Source organism: Pygocentrus nattereri, chromosome 14, assembly GCF_015220715.1.
Source record: "Pygocentrus nattereri isolate fPygNat1 chromosome 14, fPygNat1.pri, whole genome shotgun sequence".
NCBI lineage: Eukaryota > Metazoa > Chordata > Actinopteri > Characiformes > Serrasalmidae > Pygocentrus > Pygocentrus nattereri.
In genome coordinates, this window is record NC_051224.1 from 19,044,256 (window position 1) to 19,066,957 (window position 22,702).

Consider the following 22,702-nt stretch of genomic DNA (forward strand, 5'->3'; position numbering starts at 1 on the left):
AGATAGAAGAGAAAGCGGTCAAACAGGATTGACCATCTCAGTCAGTCAAAAGCAAGAAACCTACACCGGTTATAAATCTGCGGTGTATTAGACATCTGCTGGCCTTTAATGAATGATAAATTAGCTTATGTAAATCTAATTGAACAACAGATACCATCAGAGCTTGACCTGACGTTACAGTGAAAACACACATTCGTACAATTTTGCCCTCAGCATAGATGTCCATCCGCCTTGCACTGGAGTTACAAGGCTAGTGTAGCTAAAGAATGCTAAATACTTTTGTACACTTCTATAGATGAATGTATGTCACACACACTTAACAATTAAGGTTCTTCAAGGGTTCTTTAATAAAGAAAATGGTTCTATATCGAACCTTGAACATTCAAAGAACCCTTTGCATGATGAAAAGGTTCCATATAGCAACAAAAAGTCTTCTGCTATTGTGATGATGTGAAGCTTGTGACAATAGTAGAGCCTATTTTGGTACTGGCTAAATGTATGTCATACGTGCTTAAAATGATGGTTCTTCAAGGGTTCTTTAGTAAAGAAAATGTTTCTATATAGAACTATAAAATAAATAGTTCTTTGCATCAAAAAAGGGTTCTTCAGATTGATGGAGAATGTGTTGAATATGTTTTTGAAAAGTGTTCTATATAGCACCGAAAAGGGTTTTTCTATTGGTTTGATTTGAACAGAAGAATCCGTTTTGTGCTAGAACCCATTTCAAAAAGGTTCTAAATATAGTTTCTTTATCATTCTTTATCAGCATGAAGTGCCCTTTCACAATGCGATGAACTCTCAGAGAACCTTTCACAACTCAAAGAACCCACATGCAAGGGGTTCTATATAATACTCTATATAGGTTTTTATATAGAGTACTATATAAGGTTTCACAACACAAAGATCCCACATGCAAAGGGTTCTATATATACTCTTTGAGTGGTCATAGTTCTATATAGCACCATTTTCTTTATTAAAGAAACTCTAAACTGTACACTCTTAAAAAAGATGATTCTTCAAGGGTTCTTTAGTAAAGAAAATAGTTCTATATTTTCTTCTTCTTTCGGCTGCTCCCTTTAGGGGTCGCCACAGCGGATCCACTGCCTCCTCCACTTTTACACCAACCATCTCCATGTCCACCTTCACTACATCCATAAACCTTCTCTGAGGTCTACCTCTTCTCCTTCTGCCCGGCAGCTCCATCTCCAACATTTTTTGACCAATATATCCACTATTCCTCCTCAACACATGTCCAAACCATCTCAACCTGGCCTCTCTGGCTTTATCTCCAAACTGCTCCACCTTCACTGTCCCTCTGATCTGCTCATTTCTAATCTTGTCCATCCTTGTCACTCCTAACAAAAATCTCAGCATCTTCATCTTCGCCACCTCCAGCTCAGCCTCCTGTCTTTTAGACAGAGCCACAGTCTCCAAACCATACAACATAGCAGGACGCACTACTGTCTTGTAAACCTTCCCTTTCACTCTTGCTGCTATCCTTCTGTCACACATCAGCCCTGACACCTGTCTCCACCCACTCCATCCTGCCTGCACCCTCTTCTTCACCTCTTTTCTACACTATCCATTGCTCTGGATGGTTGACCCAAGATATTTGAAGTCATCCACCTTTAAGACCTCTACTCCTTGCATCTTCACCTTTCCACCTGCCTCCCTCTCATTCACACATATGTATTCCGTCTTGTCTCTACTGACCTTCATTCCTCTCCTGTCCAGTGCAAACCTCTACCTCTCCAGATTCTCTTCCACCTGCCCTCTACTCTCACCACAGATTACAATGTCATCTGCAAACATCATGGTCCATGGAGCCTCCTGCCTGACCTCATCTGTCAACCTTTCCATCACCATTGTAAACAAGAAGGGGCTCAAAGGTGATCCCTGATGTAACCCTACCTTCACCTTGAAACCATTTGTCACTCCAACTGCACACCTCACCACTGTCTCACTATCCTCATACATGTCCTGCACCACCCTAACATACTTTTCAGCTACACCTGACTTCCTCATACAGTACCACAGTTCCTGTCTTGGCACCCTATCATATGCCTTCTCTAGATCCACAAAGACACAATGTAGCTCCTTCTGACCTTCTCTGTACTTCTCTACCAACACTCTCAATGCAAAAATTGCATCTGTGGTACTCTTTCTGGCCATGAAACCAAACTGCTGCTCACTGATCTGAACCTCTCGCCTTAGCCTTGCTTCAACAACTCTTTCCCATACCTTCATGGTGTGGCTCATCAACTTTATACCTCTGTAGTTACTGCAGCTCTGCGCATCACCCTTGCTCTTAAAAATGGGGACCATAGAAAACAGTTCTATATAGAACTATAAAATAAAGGATTTCTTCTTGGTTGGTGAATGAGGCCCAGTGATGGAGAATGTGTTGAATATGTTGGTTAAAAGGGTTATATATAGCACCAAAACGGGTTCTTCTATTGTTACAATGGCAAGCTTATCATAATTGAAGATATATAGAATATATAGATATAAAGAATCTATATATTCTTTAATAAAGAACCCTTAAAGGACCATAACTTTTAAGTGTGTTCACTCTTTAAAAAACAGTTCTTTAAGGGTTCTTTAGTAAAGACAATTTCTTCTTGGTTGGTGAATGAGACCCAATGGGTTCTATATAGATCCATGAACACTCAAATAACCATTTCATGCTTAAATGGTTCTTTGCATGGTGAAGTGGTTCTTCAGACTGATGGTTGAATATGAAAATTCTTTTAAAAATATATAGCACCAAAAAGCTGTTACAAAGTCAAGCTTGTAGCAATAGAAGAACTTTTTTTGGTGCTATTTAGAGCCATATACAGCACATTCTCCATCATTCTGAAGAGCTACCATAAGAAGATCCATTTAAGCATGAAATTATTATTTTATTGTTCATGGTTCTATGTAGAACCATTGTCTTTACCAAAAACCCTAAATAACCAACTTTTTAAGAATGTACAGTGTCAAAAATCACGATCAGAAACAAATATGTGATACCATACTTGTTAGCTACATTAGCAACGTAGCCCTGGTGCAAAACTAAGGAAACTTCAGACACCATTTGACTCTTTGTTTAACAGCATAGTTTATACAGATTTCTTTTTTTTTACCTGAAGACACAGCCATGGCCTGAAGCTCCATCCTGGCTAACACTTATGTAGACCACAAGTCTCTGAGTAATCACTAAACACAAAGCAGCAGCTTAGCTTGGAAACACTGCCACAAAAGTAATGAACCAATCTTTCAGTTTGCTTACTATTGGCAGTAACTGTGTTTGTAATAGATTTTACTCGTGTGGAAATGAGGCTCACATTTGAATCAAATAAAAACTTATAACTTTTGTCAGTACTGAGGCGGCGTGCTGGAGCTGTAGATGTGAAAAGAAGTCAAGGCATATTGAAATGATTGGCTCGATTCACTTGGCCAAGCAGAAGAAACTTGGATGCTGTCCAGTTTCAAATTTCAAAACCTTTTTTTTTTTGGCAGCAATGGCTTTTCTCTCATGTGTATCCATCACCATCTTTCCAACAGTCGAAAATTCCTGGAGAAATTCACAGGACAGCATTTTTTGGCTTTCTCTCCTCTGATAGCCTCATTTTGGTCTGAGCCTGTAGCCCGGTGAGATTCCAGACTGTTGAATCCAAATTTTTTAGCTGATGATTATTCCGTCTTACTGGAAAGATGATAATGCAATAATGCTGGTAATGAGGGGGCTCGAGCTACTGCGCTGCCACCAAAGCAGGAAGTGTGAGGTTCAACCATAGATATACATACCTAGATGCCGCATTGGGCCCAGCCAGGCACGTCAACGGCGACGCCACTCTGGGGCAGTCAACATTACTGCTGGACCACATTCAGCACCATTAAAGAGCAGCAGTTTAAGAAAGATACTGTCCACAATTATACTATTTCAAGATTATTGCTCTCAGAAACTATATATATATATATATATATATATATATATATATATATATATACAGAAATACATATATATAGGATTACCGTGACCCTGAGGGAGAAGCGGCTTAGAAAATGTGTGTGTGTGAATGTGTGTGTGTATAGGATTATATAATGGAGTGATCCACGCTCATGTTTTGTGTAGATATGGTCGTGTTTTTGGTGATGCACAGAGAACCTGTTGATGTGATTGGTTTTCCTCTGGTTTTATATGAAGCTTATTTCATTTTAATAGTCTAATCAGGGGATCTTAACTTGATGTAGTAGTTGTTTGTTTACAATAATGGTTAATACTTTGTAGCTTTAATACTATACTATAACACTTTGTAGTTATAGCATTCCTTAATCCATGTAAATATTCATAATAGATCAATGTTAGTACCTTCTTACATGAACCTGAGGTTAGCTTCTTATTTAAAAGCTTCTTGTTTGAATTTTCCCATTCCACCTTAAATGGCAGATCAGCTAGCTTTTTGTTCAAATCTTCCCGTTCTATGTTAACCGGTGCAGCTTCAGGTACCAGAAATTGACTGCTGCACAATTTAAGGTGGAACAGAAAACTCAAACGTAAAGCTGGCGTACAGGGAGCCGACTTCAGCTTCATCCTTCTTACTGTGTTTTGAGAGGTTTATTTTATTTCTGTGTGTATTAAGATTAGAAGTGATTGACACATTGATGGATTTGCTGATGTGTGTGTGTGATTGTGTCTCTCAAGCTAAACTTTTTAACGTCAGGTGCAAACTGAATAGTTTTCTGCTGGTCCAGATGGCTAATAAGCACAAGCAGTTATTAAGGAAATAAAAGCTACCGCGAGCCGACCATGTAGCCTAGATTAATCTATGTCTGAGACTCATCGTCTCTCAATAGAAGTGAATTTTTTCATAAGCGAACCTGCTCTAACATGGCGGACGTGCAGACGTATCGCCTCAGATAGAGAGCAGACAATGCAGAATGTAGGTATGTATATCTATCTGTTCAACAGTTAGAATTTGTACTTCTGTCTGTCTTTTTTTTTTTTTTTTTGGTGGTTTGTTCTTTTTGGGAATGATTACCAGCCTTGTAATAAAGGAGGAACCCAAAGGTGCTAAATTCTCACACCCTATTGTCATTTTCCCACCTATAATAAATAAAAGTGACTGTGTTGCAAAAGGTGAGACCGTGGTATGCTGTCAGTTTTTAATAATATCTAAACAGTTAAGTGCAAGGACAGTAATCAAACTTTAGAAGCTACAGTGAAAGCGGTACCTGGTTGGTTGTCAACTTCTATGGTGATTTCTATAGACTACAAAGTTTCTCTTGATGCCCCCCAAACTGTAAAGTGAAATTCTTGAAGTAAGCATAAGTTTCCACTTGCGCTGTCCTGACTGAAGTGCAGTAGTTAGATTATTACTGCAGGAGAAAGTAGATACGGTACTAACAAAACTACTGCTGAGAGTGATGTTGATGCTGTGTTTCTCTCCGTGTTTGTGATTTGTGTTGAGTTAGCATTTGTGCTGCCATGTAGGGCTGGGTATCCATCCTAAAAGGAGTTGATTCTCTGATTCCAGGCACTTGAGGGTTGACTCAAAAGCTTTGGACTCATTTCCACGCAGTAAAAGTCTAAAAAATGCATTCTTCTACAACAAACACATGAAAAGCTTGACAGCACTTTGGACGAAGTGGAAAATTAGTGTAAAAATGGCACCCACTCAAACTAGTTAACAGAATCAAGGAACATACAGTTTAGCTAGCCGCTAAAGCTATTAGCTAGCATTAGCTCTCCAAATAGCCCTGCTAGTGAACTGGAAGTGTAGCTGTCATAAATGTTCTAATTACAAATCAGACACTACGAGCTGTCTTTTCTGAAATGTGCAGTATTTTTGCAACCCTGTTACCAATTTGTAGGGAGACATATAAATGGCATTTAAAACCCTTAGTCAACTTGATTCATCATTGTATAGCAAGAAATACATATATTTATGAAATACTTTTCAAAAATAAATTTCAAATTTTCTTGTGTTTTTTATGTGTTTTCTGTTTTCATATATATATATATATATATATATATATATATATATATATATATATATATATATATACATTATACAGTACATTACTTCAAAACCTTGAGTTTTTATCTCTGTAAACAAAATAAAACCTACAAATACATTAAAAATACTGCACTTTTAAACTAATAACTGGCCTTTACCACAATGACACTTCTGGTAATACAACCTACTAAATTAAACATATTATGATTATACACTCACCAGCCATTTTTTTTACATTTACGGCATTTTGCTGACGCTCTTATCCAGAGCGACTTACAATTAGATCATTTTACACAGGAAGGCAAAGGTGGTGTTAGGAGTCTTGCCCAAGGACCCTTATTGGTATAGTGTAGGGTACTTCCCCTGCTGGGGGATTGAAACCCAGTCTACAGCGTAGAAGGCAAAGGTGTTAACCACTACACTAACAAACCACCACATTTTATTAACATTTTATTAGGTATACCTTGCAAGTAAAAGGTTGGACCCCATTTTGCCTCCAGAACTGCCTTGATTCTTTGTGGCATACTTTCAACGAGGTGTTGGAAACATTCCTCAGAGACTTTGGCCCATATTGACATGATAGCATCCTGTAGTTGCTGCAGATTTGTCGGCTGCACATCGGTGATGCAAATCTCCCATTCCACCACATCCCAAAGGTACTCTATTGGATTGAGATCTGGTGACTGTGGAGGTCATTGGAGTCCAGTGAACTTATTGTCATGTGCAAGAAACCAGTTTGAGGTGATATGAGCTTTGTGACATGGTGTATTATCCTGCAGGAAGTAGCCATCAGAAGATGGGTACACTGTCGTCATAAAGGGATCGACATGGTCAGCAACAATACTCAGATAGGTTGCGGCATTTAAATGATGCTCAACTGGTACTAAGGGGCCCAAAGTGTGCCATGAAAATCTCCCCCATACCATTACACCACCACCACCAGCAGCGTGAACCGTTGATACAATGCAGTATGGATTCATGCTTTCATATTGTTTACACCAAATTCTGACCTGACCATTTGAATGTCGCAGCTGACATCAAGACTCGTCAAACCAGGCAACATTTTTCCAGTCTTCTATTGTCCAATTTCGGTGACCCCATGCAAATTGTAGTCTCAGTGTCTTGTTCTTAGCTGACAGGAGTGGCACCAGGTGTGGTCTTCTGCTGCTGTAGCCCATCTTCTTCAAGGTTCGACGTGTTGTACTTTCAGAGATGGTTTTCTGCATTCCTTGGTTGTAACAAGTGGTTATTTGAGTTCCTGTTGCCTTTCTATCATTTCAAACCAGTCTGCCCATTCTCCTCTGACCTCTCACATCAACAAGGCATTTTCATCCACACAACTGTCGCTCACTGGATATTTTCTCTTTTTCAGACCGTTCTCTGTAAACCCTAGAGATGGTTGTGTGTGAAAATCCCAGTAGATCAGCAGTTTCTGAGATGCTCAGACCATGAACACAACACTGAGCAGAAGGGCCCCTGAGGGGGAGTTATCTTTTTTTTTTCATTAAAATCTTAGTTAAAAGCCATTTTCCTTTTAAAAATAAATGAAGTTTAGAAAAGAGAAATAGGGATTCAAGTCATGGCTAACTTAGCTTAAAATAAGCTGGCACTCAGGAGTGGTTAGCTGGACAATACGTTAAAATTACTTTATTATTAGATTAAATAAACAAATAGAGAAAAAACATTCTTTTGACATTGCTCCTTTCACTTTTCACAGAAATAAAAAATAAACATCAGTAGTGACTTTATTGCTTTTAAGAAGATAAAGAGACATAAATCGAACTCTATTCTTGGATAGTAGCTAATCAATTTTAGCAGAAGTTAGCAAGAATTAGCATTAGCACTGCTCTTCTAGCAGTACTACAGACTAGCACTTTCAGGAAAAGTAGGTTAAATACTAACACGTAGATAAAACTACTGTTTATCAGCTCACTGAAGAGAAGATGATACTGATAGTGCTAGACTTTCTGCTGATTGTTTTGGGGCAAGAGCGAGGGTTAGGATTAGCACTGCACTTATAGCAGCACTGTTTAGATGAGTGCTTCAGGAGAAGTAGGTTAAATACTAACATGTAGACAGAACTACTGTTTATCAGCTCAGTGGAGATAAGATTGTACTGATAGTGCTAGACTGTGTGTGGGGAGGGGGGTTGGGGTGTGTGTGTGTGTGTGTGTGTGTGTGTGTGTGTGTGTGTGTGTGTCTGTGAGTGTTATACTTGACTTAGCCTGACTAAAAGGAATGGCCTGCCATTTCTTGCTCAGGGCATGAAGGGACAGGCTGAGCAGTGGGCAGAGGAATGCTTACCCAACACACACACACACACACACAAGTGTATATAACACAGAAACTTGTTCGCTAGCAGACCAAATGTCATCTTAGCCTGAGGTAGTCTCAGGTACATTCTCATATATCTTGCTGTGGGTGTCTATGCTGTCTGTCTGAGTCTCTCTCTCTCTCTCTCTCTCTCTCTCTCTCTCTCTCTCTCTCTCTCTCTCTCTCTCTCTCTCTCTTTCTGCTCCCCTCTCCCTCTTCTCTGGACCTACAAACAGGAAGTGGGCCGTGCTCCTGTCGCTCTTATCATGAATTACTTCCTGTTTAAAGTAGTTGTGGTGGATACAATTGTACAAAAGCACGAAAAGACTGCTCTGTATTTGTGTAATAGTAGTGTGCTGACGACTGTACGTACAGTAGTGTTCAAAATCCGATATTTCTGAGGCAATCAGATGTAAATCTGCTTGCATAAGGAAGAAGAACACCTAAAAATGATTAAAGAGTCCAGACCTCAACATCATTCAATGCATTTGGGATAACTTGAATTGTGAGAAGCATAAAATGCAAAAACAACTTCTAAGACTGAACTTTAAGGTGCAGATTTATTTGACACACTGATAGAGAGTCTCCTGAAAAGAATGGAAGCTGGTATAAAAGCTTGAGGTGGACAGATTAACCCCTTAAAATCTCAGGCTTATTACATACTAAGGCTTATTATTCAGTAGCTACAGGGACGCAAACTGGTTGAGCTATTCTTAGGTTATAGGAGTGTGTACTGTTCTGTGATTCTATCATGGGAAGGGTGTTAAAAATCGGACTAAAATCAGAGTAACTCACAGCCTCTATAGTGGCTCATTGGTTTTATAAAACAGCAACCAACAGAAAATAAGATAAAATACATGACTTTTCCCAAAATAATTTGTTATTAATAATAATCGACATAAACAAGTATTCTGGCAAGACATGTAGTTCCTTTAGGGTATGGTATCGTTGTCACGCAACCATGGACTGCTGAATGAGGAGAACGTACAGTTACCAATCATTGTGTATTGTTGTTTCATGATTTTTAAAAGTTTTTGTCATGTATCAAGGAACATATGATATCACAGCACTGTTTAATGCTAAAACCTTTGCTTCATTAGTACTTTTGGTCACTAAATTATCACAGTGAGTCTTATTTAGTACCAATCCAGCGGCACCCTCTTCCCACACTGTGGCTGAATCTTAAACGTCTCCCTGCTCCCTACATAGTGCACTACATAGGAGTTCAAATACTGGATCCTGCAGCTCAACGGTACAAAACACAGAAATAGTGATTTGGGACTCATCCATACTCCATAAATGCACTATTTATCTGTAGAGGCTCGAACTTCTAAACTTTCATAGGTAGCACACTAGTTAGGGAGTACAGAGCCGTTTGGGATTCAGCCTGGGTTTGAAGCGACTTCTGCAAGCATTTGAAGTGTAAGAAATTCAAGTGACATTTTTTAGACCTTTATATTGCCATTTATCAGTAAATCATACCGTGAGTACTAAAGTCTGTGATATTAATGTTGGAGTTGTTTTGTATGTTTGCTGTCTTTTAGCCTGTTAGCTAGCTGACCAGCCTAATTCTAGTTAAGAAAATAAGCTGCCAGAACAAAAAAACAGGTCTAAACAAAAAACAGGTTCTTACTCCATCAGGAGTGTGAGCTGCATTAGAGTGAGATTATTCCATTAGCAGCAGAAGAGTTTTTCATGTCATGGCGCAGTGATACAGAGTTCAGTTGCTGTGGTCATAGCCATGGTATATAATGAATTTTACAACGGCTTTGAAAGCGGGCTCAGCCAGTCAGATTTTAGAACCATAACTATCCATTTTGTAATGAAACTTTGTCTATGTTAGAGATTGCAAACTGAAAAAAATAGTTCTTATTTAAATCCTTTAAACGTCCAGGGCCTGCCTTAGTGAATAATTAAACCTTAATTTGTACCTTAATTTGGAGTTTGTCTTTTCTGCTGGTTTCATTTTTCATTGTGTGTCATTGTATTGTTAGGGGCAGATTTGGAGTATGTGTGTGGTAAAGACAACTTCTGCCACCAGCTGCTGCTCAGAGAGGTGTCGACAGACATATTATGGCTCTCTCAGTGTGTGTTTGTGTGTGTGTGTGGCTGTAGTGGCTATTTTCAGAGTACAACACTCAGCAGGGTGTGCGTCTGAGATGGAGAGACAGACGGCTTTAGTAGCTACACACAAACACGTGTCACAGTGACATGTGGGGTCACTATCTGCAGTGTCACAGGCCGCAATACACTGCTGTTCATTTTAAAGTGATAGTTTAGACCAGAAAACATATTCACACAGTTTACTTCCTTACCTAAAACACAGTAAATCAGCCAAGACAGGTTTTGTTTCTGTTCGCTTCTGTCACTGTCATATACAGATATAAGGCTGTATAGTCATCTGAAAAAGTTTGAACATAATTGGTATTCATGTTTTGTTGATTTCCTGTACGAACATAAGTTAACACATCTTCTACAGAGAACCTAAATATGGCATTTTCCTGTCAATTTTGTGCACACATATGTTTTACATATTGCACATTTCAGGTTTTATGTTTTCCCAATATGTTAAATAAAGGTTGGAAAGTGCAACATAAATAAGTGATTATGGCTTTTTTTTGTTTTTGTTTTTGATACCTCAGAGCACACACACAAAAAAGTAAAGATATTGAATGTAAGAAAATGTGGGATCTAGGATCTTTAAAATAGAAATCTACAGTAGTGAGACAGTAAAGTAATGTGACTTATTTGTGGCCTCTCAATGCATTTTGAACTTCAAAATCAGACACAGGCGTGTGGGCTGGGTTGTGTTTTGCTTGCTGTCCTTTGCGCTCAAATTGTGTGGAAAGCTCTCCGTTGGGTAAACAGCAGTGGTCAGCAGGCTAGTCTTTGGGTGAATTTAGGAAGGACTTTCTGGTTTTTCAGCCTCCTATCCTTCCTTTCCAAATCCCAGAACAGCTGTGACCTCAATCAATATTTACTGCCATACCACATTAGTTGTCAGATATTTTCCTCAGGGCATCTATAACAAAAGAGAAAGTAAAGGCATATGTGCATATATATATAAATAACAAATAACACATCCTAGATCTGAATGAATGAAATATTCTCATTGAATACTTTGTTCTGTACAAAGTTGAATGTGCCGACACAAAAATCATCAATGGAATTTATTAACCAATGGAGGCCTGGATTTGGGGTCACACACAAAATTAAAGTGGAAAAACACACTACAGGCTGATCCAACTTTGATGTAATGTCCTTAAAACAAGTCAAAATTAGGCTCAGTATTGTGTGTGGCCTCCATGTGCCTGTATGACCTCCCTACAACACCTGGGCATGCTCCTGATGAGGTGGCGGATGGTCTCCTGAGGGATCTCCTCCCAGAGTATCCGTCAACTCCTGGACAGTCTGTGGTGCAACGTGGCGTTGGTGGATGGAGCGAGACATGTTGTCCCAGATGTGCTCAATCGGATTCAGGTCTGGGGAACGGGCGGGCCAGTCCATAGCTTCAATGCCTTCATCTTGCAGGAACTGCTGACACTCCAGCCACATGAGGTCTAGCATTGTCCTGCATTAGGAAGAACCCAGAGCCAACCGCACCAGCATATGGTCTCACAAGGGGTCTGAGGATCTCATCTCGGTACCTAATGGCAGTCAGGCTACCTCTGGCGAGCACATGGAGGGCTGTGCAGCCCTCCAAAGAAATGCCACCCCACACCATTACTGACTCACTGCCAAACCGGTCATGCTGAAGGATGTTGCAGGCAGCAGATCACTCTCCACGGCGTCTCCAGACTCTGTCACGTCTGTCACATGTGCTCAGTGTGAATTTGTGACAGATTTGCCAATCCTGGTGTTCTCTGGCAAATGCCAAGTGTCCTGCACGGTGTTGGGCTGTGAGCACAACCCCCATCTGTGGACGTCGGGCCCATACCATCCTCATGGAGTCAGTTTCTAACCGTTTGTGCAGACACATGCACATTTGTGGCCTGCTGGAGGTCATTTTGCAGGGCTCTGGCAGTGCTCCTCCTGTTCCTCCTTGCACAAAGGCAGAGGTAGCGGTCCTGCTGCTGGGTTGTTACCCTCCTACGGCCTCCTCCACGTCTCCTGGTGTACTGGCCTGTCTCCTGGTAGCGCCTCCAGCCTCTGGACACTACGCTGACAGACACAGCAAACCTTCTTGCCACAGCTCGCATTGGTGTGCCATCCTGGATGAGCTGCACTATGTGAGCCACTTGTGTGGGTTGTAGAGTCCGTCTCATGCTACCACGAGTGTGAAAACACCACCAACATTCAAAAGTGACCAGAGAGAGAGAGAGAGAGAGAGAGAGAGAGAGAGAGAGAGAGAGAGAGAGAGAGAGAGAGAGAGAGAGGTTTGTGTGTTTGTGTATATATATATACACATACTGTATTGCCAAAAGTATTCACTCACCAAATCATTGAATTCAGGTGTTCCAATTACTTCCATGGCCACAGGTGTATAAAACCAAGCAACTACAATGCCACCTGTGTAACAAGACCAGTCATGACATTTCCTCGCTACTAAATATTCCACAATCAACTGCCAGTGGTATTCTTATTAGCAACTCAGCCACAAAGTGGTCGGCCACGCAAAATAACAGAGCAGGGTCAGCGGATGCTGAGGTGCATATTGCGCAGAGGTCGCCAACTTTCTGCAGAGTCAATCACTACAGACCTCCAAACTTCATGTGGCCTTCAGATTAGCTCAAGAACAGCGTAGAGAGCTTCATGGAATGGGTTTCCATGGCTGAGCAACTGCATCTAAGCTTTACATCACCAAGTGCAATGTAAAGCGTCGAATGCAGTGTTGTAAAGCACTGTCACTGGACTCTAGAGCAGTGGAGACGTGTTCTCTGGAGTGCCGAATCACGCTTCTCCATCTGGAAATCCGATAGATGACTCTGGGTTTGGTGGTTGGCAGGACAACAATACTTGTCTGACTGCATTGTGCCAAGTGTACAGGTCTACAATCTTGTTTCTGGTGTCCTTCAACAGCTCTTTGGTCTTCACCATAGTGGAGTTTGGAGTGTGATTGTTTGAGGTTGGCAGGTGTCTTTTATACAGATAACGAGGTCAAACAGGTGCCATTAATACAGGTAATGAGTGGAGGACAGAGGAGCCTCTTAAAGAAGAAGTTACAGGTCTGTGACAGCCAGAAATCTTGCTTGTTTGTAGGTGACCAAATACTTATTTTCCACCATTATTTGCAAATAACTTCTTTAAAAATCAGACAATGTGATTTTCTGAATTTTTTTCCTCATTTTGTCTCTCATAGTTGAGGTCTACCTATGATGTCAATTACAGGCCTCTCTCATCTTTTTAAGTGGGAGAACTTGCACAATTGGTGACTGACTAAATACTTTTTCCCCCACTGTGTGTATATACATATATATATATATAAATTTCTAATCACTCTAGTTGGTACCTCTAAAACTCCACGTTACGTTCCACGTACCAAGAGCCAGTTTCAAAATCATAGTTTTTTTATTAAAAAGCGTGTAAGCACTGTCAAAACATTTTGTTCTCCTCCATACAAACTATACATGAAAATTAAGCTGCAAGCACAGCCCATTTGGTGCTCTTCATAGTTATGATGTCACAACCCTGAATATATTTATATATGATCATTCATTCAGCCTACAACATATAGAAGTGTTAAAAGAGTGTTGTTAGTGCTTGTTTCAGCCTATTGCGGCATAATACAGCGCAGCCAATCACAACAGAATTCATTTACATATATCAGTCTTAAAGGCACAGTAACAAAAACAGCCTGTTTAATTCTCAGAGATAAAGATAGTTAGGTAATTATATAATAATTTAAAAAGCTGTATAGCATCGAGAATCAGCTCATAATAAATTCATATCCAGAATGCCTCATATTCATAGATAATTATTTTATATTATATTTATATTTAATAACAAAAACCTGTTTTTTCTCAAAATACTTTAAATTGTGCATCAACCAGTGGTTTATATTTGCTGTCTAGTTTAGAACATTTCAGTCTAAGCTGTATAAGTTATTGCTGAATAGCATTTATTAATACAAGAAGTGATTCCAAACTTTTGAGCGGTGATGTAAATAATGGAATCTTTTTGAATGAGTGGCATTATTTAGCAAGATACTTCAATAACAATTTACACAGTTTTCTGCATTTAAACCAAATGTATTCCATCAACCGAGACATGTTTGGTTTCCAAATTGGACCTCAGGGGAGGGAAGAAGCAAGGGCACTTTAAAAGCATGAAGCACACAAGAAACATAAAAAGCATTTGTGGTTGTGGTCAGAGCAGAATGAGCTCCGGCAGGCGGCCCACAGGCTGGTGCGGGCTGCCCTGTTGCGGAGGCCAGACAGTGGGCTCTAGGTGTAAAGCGAGCTCCTGGTCTGGAGGCCTCAGGTGATGGATTACAGCCTGGCTCCTGACAGACGAGTCAGCCACTGACGGTTTAATGGAGGCCTTTAAAACAGCTCCTCCTGAGGAATTTACAGTCCTTCTCCTACCCACACACACACACATGCTCCCCGAGAGAGGAGGAGGGAGTTAACACACAGCCGCACTGTCCCCACTCCCAGAGTTTGGAGTGGAAATGTACTGCTGGAGGCGAGGCAGCGGCGTGCATGTGTGTCAGATAGAAGACGAGAAAGGAAAAGAAAGTGTTATGTAGGTTTTTTTTTTCGCCTCAGTGAGTCCTCTGTGTTTGCGTGAGTAAAGCTGATGGGCTGTACATTCACTCTGTAATTTCCTCCTCCCAGTGTAATCACTTCCATGTGGGACCTGCCTTGAGAGGCCCCAAAATGGAGGTGAGCTTTACAACCACACACACACAGCCTGCTCTTTCACTCCAATCTAAGACAAGCTGCTGTGTTTCTGTTGAAGTGTGTCCCTCAACTTCTATTTGTTCGAAATCTTCCCCACTCTTTAGTTTTTCTATATTTATTTGCTTGTTTGATAATGAAACAGCAAAGCTGAAGGAAGCAGAGAAATGAGCTACAACTGAGTTTTTTCAAGACCAGTAAAACTACAAACTGCTGCAGGTAGACAGTCAAAAGCAGACATCAAATCTCAGCCTATGGTCATGAAAAATCTGAGATAATGGCTCTGCATAGTACGTGAACAAAGCTTTCCTGCGTTCATTCTGAGCTAGCAGTAGAACACCGCCGCCTGCTGGACAAGTGTGAACTGCACCTGCTGAAGGCGATTGCTCTCATTTTCAGCCTTCTGTTCTAAACCCTTTCCAGCAGATCTGCTCCGTTTGTACTTTTGCTTCCAGACTATTTTTTACCCATTGATTACTAATAAACATGCATTAGTTAACAACGTAGGCTGTCAGAAGAGCAGGGAGATTCAAACAGTAAAGTGCTTAATTACAGAATATTCGTTATTCATTCCTTCTGTGTGAGAAGACTTCTGTTTATTTATTTATTTACATTAACCGATAATACGACATAGTAAGTGAGCTATTATGGAGCATGTATAACATCTGGATCCTTCCACCTTTTATTTCAACTTACCTGCATTTCAGTACGAAGAGAATAAGTGTTTTTTTCTATGATTTTAGTTACCTTGATACTAAACCCTTTATTAACACTGTCATTCTTATGTCCACGTTTTTTATCATCACCTGCAAGAGGAATGATAAACGACCAGTTTTTGTCTCCTTGTATGCTGAATTTCATCATTATATGATTGCTTTGCGTTCTCCTTGTAAAAAATTAGCACAAGACGAATGTATACAATGAATAAATGAATGAATACAATGAGATGAGCTAATAGTTTTAAGCCGCTGCTATGCGTGTTATTCCTTTAACGTGTTCGTATGTGTTAATGCATTGGGGAAAAAAAAAAAAAAAGGAAAGAAGTTATTTTAAATGCTCTGTATCTGAATTTCATGACAGCTGCTTTTTTCGAAAACAAATTTTTCATTTTATATCACGCTATATATTTTTTTTAATTAGATTGAACGCGTTGATGACGTGGCACAACTTGATTGGCTAACACTTGTTTTGACTCCACCCACTTGTCAGCGTGCATCCGGAGGGTCGAAACACTAACGCTTAATAGCGCTAAACGAACTAAAACGTTAATTAAATACGTCTCTGGTAAATAATGCAGTAACTTGCGTTTATTTATAGAAGCTAGGAGTATGAGCTGTGTCTCAACATTAATTACTACACTCTTTTTTACATCTCCGTTTTTCTGTTGTCAGCACTAACGTTACTGGAGTCAAAGTCATATCATTGCGCATGCGCGGACGAGCCAGCGCCGACCTGTGGAGTGTTGTATTGATACGAAACGGCTTTAAAGCGTCCGTTGCGTTTTAGTCGTGAACTTTCTGTTTTCACTGGTTTCATTTTGATGAAGACGAGAGAAAACAGCTGCCCACTCTGATTGGCGTTTCCTGCATCGAGGTGAATAAACTAAAGTTAGACCTAACTGGTTAAAGTAGTGAAGGCGAAAGTAGACCGACCTACTGTAGCCAGCTAACCTAACTAACTAGTTAGTTACCCTAGTTAGCTAACGCTAGCTAGGTCAGTGTTAAAGTACTAAAGATGGGACCAACAGTTTGGTCAATAAAGATTCAAATGCTAAAGCCGGGCTTATGTAAAGGATATTAAGATATGAGTAGGTTAAAATAATAAAGGTTAAAGCAGATTTACTAAAGTCGGTCTGATGTAAATGCTGTTTTAGAGAAATGTAGTTACCTACGCTACCGTTAACGTTACTGAGCTGGAATTGCTCACAGTGAACTAGAACTAGACCTCCAGAGGCTTTAATGTCTTTAAAAGCCACATCACAGAAAATTTGTTAATGCATGAAATGGTTATGAATTTGTTGCTTGATATCCGAGACATTGTTTTACGATAGTTTGAGATAAAGATTTGGCTTAAAATGTTTTTTTTTCCAAATCTATTTAGGGCATTGTGAGACAAAATAGTTCCCAAAGCACATACAAAATACATTTTTTCATATTTTCCTCATATTTTTAATACTATTTTACCCATATTAACATTACATATAAAAACTCAAAAGACACATGGAGATTCGCTGGTGGGTTTTTATAGTAAATAAAATGGCCATATTTGCATTGTTGACATTGAGACCTTGGGTTCCTAGGTTATCACCACCACTGTAAAGGAGTCAGTAAATGTCTGTAACGAATCATTTCACATCAAACCACTTTGAATGATTTTGTTTACATCTAAATGATTGAATTATGCCATAATTTGAGTGGATTTTAAGATACTGAGATAAAATACTAAAGACTAAAGTAGACCTACTAAAGCTGGGCCTACATTAATGCACTAAATATGCAAGTAGCTTAAAATAATGACAGCCCACTGTCTTTAAACTTTTTGGTTCAAATACTAAATTAGATCTAGGGTAAATTAATATAAGTAATATATTACTGTGTATTTGATTAGCACTATGTTCTGTTTCTGATGTTAGAGTTTCTTGACTTAAACACCATTATTGTTATGTAAAATGTTGCTGTTGCTCTGTTGTGTGTTAAGGGTTTGCGTCTTGATTGTAAGACTTATTTCATTTCTGTAGTCTACATCTCCCCAGAATATGGCACTATTGAGTCTGTGTTACAGCTAATTGCGAGTGAAGCAGCTTCTTCCCAAAGATGCAGGAGGACTGGGGTTGGAAAGAGGTAGGAACAGCGTAATGTTCCAAAAGTCCTTTGGAATGATCTTCTGTTCTCAAATTTTATATTGTGTTGTCATTCATTGTATTAGTTTAAAGAAGTTTTTGGTTTCTTTGTTGTTATCAAAGGCTGCTCAGAGGAGGTCCTCACAGTTTGTGACTCGAGTAAGTCCGAGACAGAGATCCGGCAGTTACAGTGAGCCAGAGTCTGAAAACGCTGAGGTCATAACGGAGGTAATACAGCACAAGACTGGCCATCATAGCCAGAGCAAGATGACTCATGGCCTGGCAAAAATAAATAAATGGTACTTAATATACATATTAGACTCTAAATATACAGATTAATATATACTGGTGTATGTTATTGTGTATTTGGATCTTAATGTTTTTAATATAGAATTTCCGATTATTTTTTAGATACTATTTACAATATATATTTTTTATTTTTGTATTTAAGTACTTCAAGGATTTTATCTATGTATCATCTAGGATTTTCACTCGGCTTTCCACCTGTGTGAATGTGTATGACACTAAATGTGATTTGATTTATGGTGCCAATGCAGGCTTCTACTGATGATCCTGATGAGTCTGCACAGAGAAGCAGAGCCGAGAGCCAGCAGACAACCCCAACAGACTCACCTGAAATAGATCAGTCAGACATAAAAGATATGTCTGAGGTGTCAGAGGAAGATACTACAGCCACATCAGGTAAAATCAAGATCCACTTGGTCTCAACACTGGATACACCTATCAGTAAATATTCTGTGCTGGTCAGCTAGTATTTATAAACTAACAAACCCAGTGTTGTTTATGTATCTTTAAGTATGTTTATGTTAAGCATGTTTATGTGTCTTTAAGTATCTTTAAGCATTTTGTAGATTACATAAATGTTATGGATCTTCCTGATAGAAGTACATGATATACGCTGAAATTTGCACAAAAAGTGGGCAAACAGGCTGATTCAATATTGTTACCCCTAATGTGCCCTAACACTGCCAAAGCAACTTATTTACCACATTTTGATCATGGGATGTTTTTGTTTGTTTGGCTGTCTTGGAAGTACAGTTCACGCTGGGGTTGGGCAATATGGGGAAAATATATTATATCATGATACATGAAGATATTTTCACAATGCACAATGTGTATCATGATGGTTAGTTTTTGTGAGATTCAGTAAGTTGGGAGAGAGAAAATAGAACCTGTAGTGCTGCAAATAAAAACATGATAATAATAATAATGGATCTACAGCTACAGTGATCTTTATTCATGTTCACTTTATAATGTACTGTAGTTAGTCAGTGTGCTTTAAGTACAGACCATATACACAATATGCTCAGAAAAGCATATTGTGACATAATTATATCATAGTAACAATAAAATATCATCATATTGCCCTCCCCTAGTGTGTTAGTTTGCATATAGCAAAATGTATATTTTGAGGTGAGAGGATCCAGTGACATTCATAGGAAAATGTTCATGGAACAAAATATAGCAGGTTTAGAACCATTTTTGTTAAGTACAGTGTGCAGTAGAGACAGTTTTGGAAAATCTCATTCATTTTTTTTCTATAGGCAAATCAAGCTTAGACCTGGAATTGCTAATATAGGCATGAGGTCAACTACCAAATGACAACATCAAAGATGGTTTATGAGGAGCCTGGCCACTTCCTATTTCCCCTGTTATATCAAAAACATGACTGCAAAACAGCAGAGGGTGCCCGCGAGCGAGTCCTCAATAAATAAATGGAGCTAAATGGCTAAAAACGAAAAGTTAAAATAATTTCTAATCACTCGATCTAGTTGGTACCTCTCAACCTCCCGCACAAACTCTGGCTCCTTGCCCCCCAGTAAGGTTATGTTCCACGTACCAAGAGCCAGTTTCTGACACAGGGGCCTAGGCCACCAAGGGCCCCACTGCCCATACGGCACTGCACCGGCACGGCACTGATCATTTAGAGACAAATGGACAAGATGCTGGTGAATGAGAAGATGAAAATTGAACATTAAACATTTTACAAGAAACCTGTTCTTCTTTTGTCTAAATGTTTCCAGCTGGAGATGTGAGAAAAGTAGCTGTAGCTGAGCTAAAGCTTAAAGCAGAGCAAAGTAAGCCTGTGTTTTTGTTTATATTATATATTTTAGTGTATACTAGAACATCAGGACATACTGAGACATATTCACAGCCAAGATGGTAAAATGGAAAGATAATGTTGTGGCTCCCAAGGTGGTTTGATTTTTGTTGAAAGAACATTTGAGTTGCCGACCTGTGGTCTAGGTGGACACTTCAGGTAAATAACTGCTTTTCTTTTTAACAGCAGAGAAGAGCTCTCGAAAGAAGAGTCCTCATCTAAAGCACCCAAGTCTGAAAGTGGACAACGCTCACATGCACATGTCTCTACATCACGGTGTGCTGACACCAATGGGCCGAGTGAAGACCACCAAGACATGGAAAACTGTTCAGATCGAAGATAGATTACGAAAGGTAGAAATGCAGTGTTTTGATCAGTGCACATTACTCACGATATGTAAAATAATGTGCTTCCATGATGGAATAGTACAAGTATTTTTATTCTAGCTATCGATCAAACACCCTGGGATGGAAACAAAGGAGATGATGACCCCAGTGCAGATCAAGGTGAACCTGACGCTGAAAGAAAGAGACCACCTCACCTTTGATCAGGTCAAGCAGATTGAGTTCACGGTAAGCTGTTTTTAAAAGCAATGGAACCCTGCGCAATTTTTTTTGTAAATAGTTAACTCTGCTTGGATGGCATAGTAGAGTTACATAGACTGATGTTTGTATCAAATGTGTTACTGTAGCACAGAACTCCCATTTTTCCATTGAAAACACAGACTTTATATACTGGAAAAAGCAATTTGTGGGGCTCTACGCAGCAGCTTACTTTTGTGCCTCTTGTTTTGACAAATGTTATTAACTTTTTTTTTTCATTGCCTTTTTAACTTGCTCAGCTACCTTGTAAACATGAGTCATCCTTGATGGGCTTTTAAGTTTGAATAAAGGAGGTTGATGCCATTTTTAGTAGCAATAATACATATAATAATATTGATAGCAATAATACACAAAAAACTTTTTTTTTATTTTGTTTGCTGGTTTTCACAAAGCCAAACAACATTTTACATTCCCTCAGACTGTCCAGCCACACACACAGGCTACACACTCCCACCCACAGTTGCATACAAACATTAACAATTCATTATTCAACGTAGATGATTTTTTTTTTTTTTTTTGCATTTTCATTTTTTACTTTTACAGATACTGTAAAAAATTTTAACCTTACTACAAATTTAGTCTCTAAGTCAAGACTTTGGTGTCTGACGTTTTTAGATTTGCACAGGCCCTATAAGGCTATTGTAGCTAACAGATAATGGAAGCTTTAAGTTAGCACTGTGTAAACTGCATGCTTAAGTCATCACATGCTGGCTTCAGACTATTGTTGTTCAGTAATCTCAAATGGATTTGCTTATGTGGTTTGACGTATTACTGAACAACAGCTTTCCTGTTCAAAACCTCCAGTTTAATGGAGACTGGGATCCTTCTGTCACCCTCTAGTGGACACTTGATGTATGCTTTCTTGAAATATCGGTTTGACAGTCACTGACCTGCACTATAACAGAGCTCCAAATTTCAGCCTGTCCCTCTTTGTTCTTTCCAGTCTCAGTCAGGCCTGAATCAGTACCTGAAAACACTGGCTCTGTATAAACGGCGTGACTTCTGGAACTCGTGGAAGTCTTTACAGACCTATTGCCGGCTGCATCGCTGCAAACATTTCCCACAAACCTTCAGCACATATTCCTGGTCCTGGAGCACCTGCCGCAACATGCTTGAAGTCACTGAGCTGCTGCAGAGCAAAGAGTCTCCCAGCCAAGCCTTGGAAAAGTTTCCTCCCATGCAAAAAGTAACATAATATATACCAACCAGCCACGTGTTTCTGCACTCTTTGTCCGTTTTAACAGCTCCACTTATATAGATGCACTTTGTAGTTCTACAGTTACAGACTGTAGTTCATCTGTTTCTCTGCATACTCTATTAGCCACCTTTCGCTCAATGGTCAGGACCACCACAGAGCAGATATTATTTGGGTGATGGATCATTCTCAATACTGCAGTAACACTGACATGGTGCTGTGTTAGTATGTTTTGTGCTGGTACGAGTGCATTTTTAAACACTGTGTCCACTCACTGTCCACTCTATTAGGCACTCATACCTTGTTGGTCCACTTGTAGATGTAAAGTCAGAGGCAGTAGTTCATCTGTTGCTGCACAGTTTATGTTGGTCCTTTAGTCTTTTTTCAGTGGTCACAGGATGCTATTGGCTGGATATTTTTGGTTGGTGGACTATTCTCAGTCCAGCAAGGACACCAAGGGGTTTAAAAACTCATGAGATCACTGTTCTGTGAGTGAAGCAGGCTAATTTGCATTTGAGCAACTGTTTGCCCTGACACAAAGCACCATCATAATAAGTTCAGTTTCAGGGACCCCCAGAGGTCTCAGATCTCCTAGGACCCCTTGTATTTCACACCTTGATGTGTAACGATGCACAAAATTCTTTTTTCAATATGATAATATGGTGTATGCCTTATGTATGTAATAATATGTTAACCTCCATTTTAAGTTATTTTGGAGCTTTCAGTTTAAAAAAAGTACAAGAAAGCTGTGCTTTTTAGTGTTCTTATCTAAAGTCGTAGCCACAAC

The 22,702-nt window shown here is 39.5% G+C and overlaps 1 protein-coding gene across 1 annotated transcript; it reads left to right on the forward strand.

Moving 5' to 3' along the window:
• Nucleotides 1-16,629: 16,629 nt before the first annotated feature.
• On the forward strand, nucleotides 16,630-21,925 carry LOC108427328. Its single transcript, XM_017697384.1, has 8 exons — nucleotides 16,630-16,750; nucleotides 17,895-17,997; nucleotides 18,120-18,224; nucleotides 18,554-18,698; nucleotides 20,042-20,095; nucleotides 20,305-20,471; nucleotides 20,565-20,690; nucleotides 21,664-21,925. The coding sequence occupies exons 2-8, from the start codon at nucleotides 17,971-17,973 to the stop codon at nucleotides 21,913-21,915; spliced, it is 876 nt and encodes a 291-aa protein (XP_017552873.1). The 5' UTR covers nucleotides 16,630-16,750; nucleotides 17,895-17,970; the 3' UTR covers nucleotides 21,916-21,925.
• The last annotated feature ends 777 nt before the right edge of the window (nucleotides 21,926-22,702 follow it).

Bases quoted from the DNA above. Each gene is read 5' to 3' on its own strand.
- LOC108427328 (XM_017697384.1), top strand. From the start codon at position 17,971: ATGCAGGAGGACTGGGGTTGGAAAGAG. The intron at 18,225-18,553 runs GTAATACAGCAC...GTGCCAATGCAG, and splicing joins ACGCTGAGGTCATAACGGAG to GCTTCTACTGATGATCCTGA. The intron at 20,472-20,564 runs GTAGAAATGCAG...TTTTTATTCTAG, and splicing joins TCGAAGATAGATTACGAAAG to CTATCGATCAAACACCCTGG.